At 37.2% G+C, this 6,000-nt stretch overlaps 1 protein-coding gene across 1 annotated transcript; it reads right to left on the bottom strand.

The window, feature by feature from the left end:
• Positions 1–1,532: 1,532 nt before the first annotated feature.
• LOC112568517 lies at positions 1,533–2,597 on the bottom strand. The gene is made up of 3 exons (XM_025245826.1): positions 2,331–2,597; positions 1,690–1,992; positions 1,533–1,543 (listed from the first exon to the last, which is right to left on the bottom strand). Exons 1-3 carry the CDS (start codon positions 2,515–2,517, stop codon positions 1,533–1,535), a joined length of 501 nt encoding a protein of 166 aa, XP_025101611.1. The 5' UTR covers positions 2,518–2,597.
• Between the last annotated feature and the right edge of the window lie 3,403 nt (positions 2,598–6,000).

The raw sequence follows: 6,000 nt of genomic DNA, 5'->3' as shown, positions 1-6,000 counted from the left end.
CATAAATAACTGCTGGGTTAAAGGAATCCCAGTCTTCGTCGGCAGCTGGAAAACAAATAACATGGAAACATAAACTGTTTATTCTGATTTTATATGTATAAATGGGTGGGGGTGTGCTCAGGAGAGAGAGAGAGGCACTGTTTCTTTGTACGTATATATACACACACATAATATAGTGTATGTAGTGTCAACTACAATTCTATGATTGGAGGTTGTGGAGAAATTGGTAGCCATCATTAAAATATGTTCCTTGTTTAATATCCCTAGGCAAGTAAAGTTTGTTTACCTATTAATGACACTTTAGACAATAAAACAATGCGCAAAGACTGAAAAAGAGTATTTTGTGATTTAGATGAGATATAACAGACTGAAAGAGAGGAGAAGGAAGTTAAGTAAAATAATTGATGGAGATATTTTGAAAGATCAAATCTGCTCATGTTGTACAAACTCACTCACCGTAACTGATCTCAGCAGTGAAATTCTCTTCCCCATGTTCATTAATGATATACACCTTGTACAAGCCATGTGACCTAGACGGAATGCCTGAGATCATCAGAGTGCACCTGGACAGGTAACGGCGTTTATCGGAGGTTTTACAGGTGACATTCAGCTCTGAACTTTCAACCTTCCCTGAGAAGGGGTCAGTGGTGTTCATGACTGGTGGTACGTACCACACCTCATATTTGTATGGTGCAGGGTAAGCGATGATATCAAAGCTCAACTCCTGTGTTTTTGTTCGAAACTTGATCGTGCCGGGATGTATGGATGAAAGGATTCGAGGTTTGAATAATTTGTTAGAAACAATAAAAGCAGGCGAAAGTAAAGTGTGTAAAATTGACAAAGGATTTGACTAAAGATCGTATGAAACTTTACATCGTCAGAAAATGTAATAAATATAATTAATGTTTGAGGGCTGGGTGTTACAAGAGCAATGGAAGCCACAAATATAAAGAAAAGAAAACAAAAACCAAAAAACATTTATGTTTAGGTACGTTTCCTACTTACAGTTCACCTCCAGTTTGAGTGATGGGGTCACTGACTGACTGGGAAACTCATTCCACGCAGAGCACGTGTACAAAGCCGTGTCCTCACAGCGAGCGATGAAAGTGTAGATGACAGGAGAGGAGTGTCTTATGAGAACAGTGTCGTTGTCGTTGTTATAAATGGAGACGTTTGGTTTGGGTCGACCGTCGGATTCACACATAAAAGTTATTTGATCTCTTTCCTTGACTTGCTGATTTCTCTCGAGGCCTTTGAAAGAAAGATGTGGTGTCTTAGGAGCGTCTGAAAATAATGCACTAATATGAGATCATGTGTCTTCAAACTGTTACATTTCATCAAACGAGTTTAAAAAATAAGTAGCGAAACACAGAACAAAACACAATGGAAAACAGACATCTAATTAGACCAAAGCACATATATTTTAGATTAATTTCTTCTTGCAAGTTTAGGAGGGATACCTCCCGAAAAGTTAGGTCTAGCAGACGACTACATACAATAGCCAACATGGACTCACAGTTTTTCTCAGCTCTCTATTCCTGAACTGGTATGCCAATAAAAACAGAAACACAGCCTCTCAGTCTCATATTTCATTTGTTGCTAACTATATTTCTTCACTTAAACGCTTGTCTTCCTTTGCCATTAACTAATATTAAATATTCAAGGCCAAAATATTAAATAAAATCTTACATCCCACACTAGCAGTGTATTTCTCTCCTGGAATCACTTCGGCTCCCCAAATAATGTCACACCTGAGCCAAGTACTGCCGTGATCGGACAGAATCAGAACCTGATCATATTGTAGTCCTTTTGATGTCGGTTCCTGTTTTTCTTTCGTGACTGCTGCGCTTTGGTGTGTCTGGTTACCTGTCACCCATCTCAGGTACCCTGCCGGTTGTCCCAGGCTAGTTGTACTGCAGGTACAGGTGACAGCAGTATTTTCTAGCACATACGGCTGTGGACCACACAATGCTGTTGGCGATCTGGGTCGCTCTGAGCAAAATGAATATCTTAGTTTAAGAACTTACTCTATACAGTCAAATCAACAGCCTCTCAAGTTTGTCTGTTGAGCACCCAAACTCGGCAGCACCAGTGGTTCAATGACTATGTGGCATCATAACTTATATTAATTGCTCTTTTACAGGATTTCCATCTGCAACCAGTTACCAGTAAGAGCTGTTATGGCTGTTTTCACTGTCTCTTTGGATAAATGTGTTTTTGTGTCTCTGTTTGGATGTCCATAAATATTTGAGCGGAAATGTGGATTTTTGTGTACCTTTCTAAAAAGCTAACTTTAAATAAACTCAAAAGACGAAGAGAAGTATAATTACCAACAGTAAACTGTTTGTCCTCCGCCATAAAATTTCGTTTTCCCGGAGAGACAGAAACAAGAAACGAATAATTTCCCTCTTTTCTTGGGAGTGTTGTGTTGAACTGACAGGAACCTGAAACCTTCACTTCACCCTTGGTCATCTTCTCGGTGGTCGGTGATGTCACCATGGTAGCGGTTTCTAGCATTTCATTTTTAGACTGATAGAAGAAAAATGTACATAACTTTTAAAAATAGACGGTTTCTATTACTATTAAATCACACCTTTTTCTTTTTACGTCTTTTACCAAAAATACAAAAACTCCAAAAAAGTCTGTTGGGAGGAGACTTAATTTGTTTCCTTTAGCATTACGGAAAGTAAGCTCTTCTTTTTTACTTTTTCTTCCTTCTACATCACCACCACTACTGCCACTACTACCGTGAGCTCGTATGGAAGATTTAGAAAAAAACTGTGCAGACTGTATTCTGTGACAAATATATTAACGTAAAATATTTATAATTAAATTGTAATCTTTAATGTTATATTAATATTTTATTTTTTAGTCTTACGAACTTTTTGTCCACTTTGCATTCAGTAAAATATGTACTGCTAAGACATACCGCTTGTGTTCGGATCAGTGAACATGTATATATTTTCCTTGAGGAGTAAGCTTTTTAGATGACACAAAACACATCAATGAGCCATGAAGTATTATATGCTTTACATGAAACAAGCTGTGGTGGATCTGTAATGCAAAAAAAAAAAAAATAAAGTAATAAGAGAGAGTCAAATCATGGAGATGAATAGTTGGAGAGACATTCAGCAGGAAGCTAAGCTTACAAGGACCATATTCATGTTGCTCTAACAAGACTTATATTGATGGAATGATCGGCAAATGTTATGCCACTGCACCAGAGATTGTGAATTGTGCCTCTATACAATTGTCATAATAGTTTTCAACTACTTTTAAAGCATAAACTTAAACATATTGAAGATAACATGCAAGGCTGCACCTCACATCTACGCTGAAGGCATTCACCTTCTTCACAATATGAGAAGCTATATTAACTGAGAATGCTATGAAGTCTTTGCTTTGAGACCAGCTTCCGTTATTATTATGTATTTTAATTTTTGCAAGGCACTTTGATAATAGGGTAAAGTGCTATATAAATTAACTTTTTCTTATTTTGAAATGAATAAATGTTCATGCAATGAAGGTAAAGTTTATCCCTTAAACAGTCCTATCAAGGTTAAGCTACTGCAGTTTCTTGCTTCATTTTCCCCACTGCCTGTTGACGAAGCATATTTGATCGACAAAAGGCTTTTAATGAAGACAAGTCCAGATAATGCAATACAGAGTAAAATTTTACTTTGTACCTACATGTCTTTGCTTACAAAAAATCTTTAAGTGAACAATCGCAAGCTTTGGATATGAAATTTGCTACATGCACAAGAATGTTGAAGTAGAAACGTTTTTATAATTAAGAGTTACTGACAAATATTAAGAAATCCTCCTAAGGAAGGATATACACTGCTTAACTGACACTGGTATGAATCGACAAAGGTTGTGTACTTACATACAAGGTTGAGTCCACAGCCATCATGATCATCTCCATGACTACACTCCAGTCTGCCGTTCACAAGCTCGACATTGTTATATACCTTTCTGTTGTTCTTAGGTTTGATGATCATTGTTGTCTTGTGAATGTCAGTGATTCTTGCTGTGTACAGGCCATCAAAGGTAGTTACCATGTTACAGTTTTTATCACAAACAGCTAATGTGATAGGACTCGTGTAACTACTTAGTTGCAATGTCCATTGCACTTCTCCCTCAGCCGTGCAGTTGAAATAAGTTTCTTGATCATAAAATACTTCCCAAATACCATCATTACATTGTGGTGAGAAGCTGAGACCTGAATCATGAGAAAATAAACCAACAAAATGAACATAAATTTAAAGAACAAGAATAACAAGAAGACCAAGAAAACAAGCAAGAAGAAAAGCTGCTCTGTTCATTTGTAACATAACACGAGAGCTAATGCCTTTTAAAGCTTAACACACTTTTAAAAACTATTTATCAAAGACATAAATGGCAACACCAGACGAGGTAACATTAAAATTGTTAATTGTCTTTACCCACGACGAGTGACAGACCAAACAGAAGAAGCAGAAGTGTTCGGTGTCTCTTGTTAACTTCTGTAAACATGGTACGACTCTCACATGGTCCTGTGACTGAGGTTCTCTTTCTTCTTGTGTCCCTGTGCATCTTACTACCCACACCTTTCACGAGAGGCAAAGATATATGACACACACACACACATCCCCAGAAAGAAGCTTACTGGCTACTTTCGTCTCTTAACTGCTTAACCCTCTCGCCTATAAGTGTTCCGAGTGTACATTTTCAACCATGAGACTGCAATAAGGGTCAACGAGGAGTTTTTTGCACAGGATGCTTGACTAACAAGTGACATCAAGAATATGTTATAAAACCCTCTTAGCACGTTGCCTCCAAAAAAGCGATAAAACGTTTCATGCGGTTGTTGTTGTGCTCTGTACTGTGGTGTTGTTAGTATTCAAACAGTTCAGTTATTGCCATAATTTGCCCTCTAGCAACTAAGTGAATTATGTGTTTTAAAACTGACGACCAAATCATAGAACTTTAGTTTTGAAATTTCGTACCAAAGAATGGGTACTTTGTATCATTTTTCTTTTTTGGAAAAATTAAAGAGAAATTATTTTAGCTCATAATAAATGCTTTATTTTACTCTGTCGTAAATAGAGGAACTCACTTTCCTACGAAAATCCGCATATGAAATGGCAGCAGGACAGATCTGAGAATGTTCCGTGTGGAAACTATACAGTGCCTGTACTGCTGTACTAAATATACATTTTCTGTTTAAAATTTCCCGCGAGAAACAAGTAAACTAATGACTAATATCTGAATCCTCTCTTATTCTCTGCTGTATCTTTTTCAGTTTCGAGGACTGCAACCTTTTGTTCATTGTGTAAATAATTTGAATTGTTTGTTGTGCTCTTACTCATAGTGCATCATTGTTTATTTATTCATAATTTGTACTTGCACATGGCGTGCTATCATTCTAATTGTTTGTGCCTAGGAGTGAGTGAGAGAGACTGTGTGTACACCTGAGTTTATTTTTTCCAGCTTGTAGGATTGCTCAGTGATGAGTTCCGTACTACATCTACATTGAGGTTGGTTTGACAATTTTAAGAGAACAGGCATTTATATTGTAGGGAAGCATGGAGAGGCAGCCAGCTCCGATAACTTACAGACAAATAAATTCGTGAAAGAATTTTTTTAAATTCTGGAAGAGGAATGTAATGTTTCAAACCAAGTTTGTCATGCGAACGAGACAGGATTTTTTTTTTGGAAGAAACTTCCCAAGAGAACTTACATAACACCTGACGAAGGAAGAAAAAGAACTGCTAGTGCACAAACCAATGAAGGATAGGCTAACTCTCTTGTTGTATGGCAAAACTAGTGGCGATTTTAAAGTGAAGTCGTTGTTAGTTTATCATTCTGACCATCTCGCCTGTGTGTTTAAGAAGCACAACTTAATCAAGAATAAATTGCCTGTTATGTGGCGTGCAAATTCGAAGGCATGGGTAACACGGCAAATGTTCGTCAAGTGGGTACACGAAATTTCTGCTCCAAGTGTCAAGAAATATTTAG

Source organism: Pomacea canaliculata, linkage group LG7, assembly GCF_003073045.1.
Source record: "Pomacea canaliculata isolate SZHN2017 linkage group LG7, ASM307304v1, whole genome shotgun sequence".
Classification (NCBI taxonomy): domain Eukaryota; kingdom Metazoa; phylum Mollusca; class Gastropoda; order Architaenioglossa; family Ampullariidae; genus Pomacea; species Pomacea canaliculata.
This window is presented reverse-complemented; position numbering and strand designations above follow the sequence as displayed.

Excerpts from the sequence above, each read along its gene's own strand:
- LOC112568517 (XM_025245826.1), bottom strand. The coding sequence starts at position 2,517 with ATGCTAGAAACCGCTACCATGGTGACATCACCGACCACCGAGAAGATG. Across the intron at positions 1,993-2,330 it reads GGACAAACAGTTTACTGTTG|AGCGACCCAGATCGCCAACA; the intron begins GTAATTATACTT and ends CATTTTGCTCAG.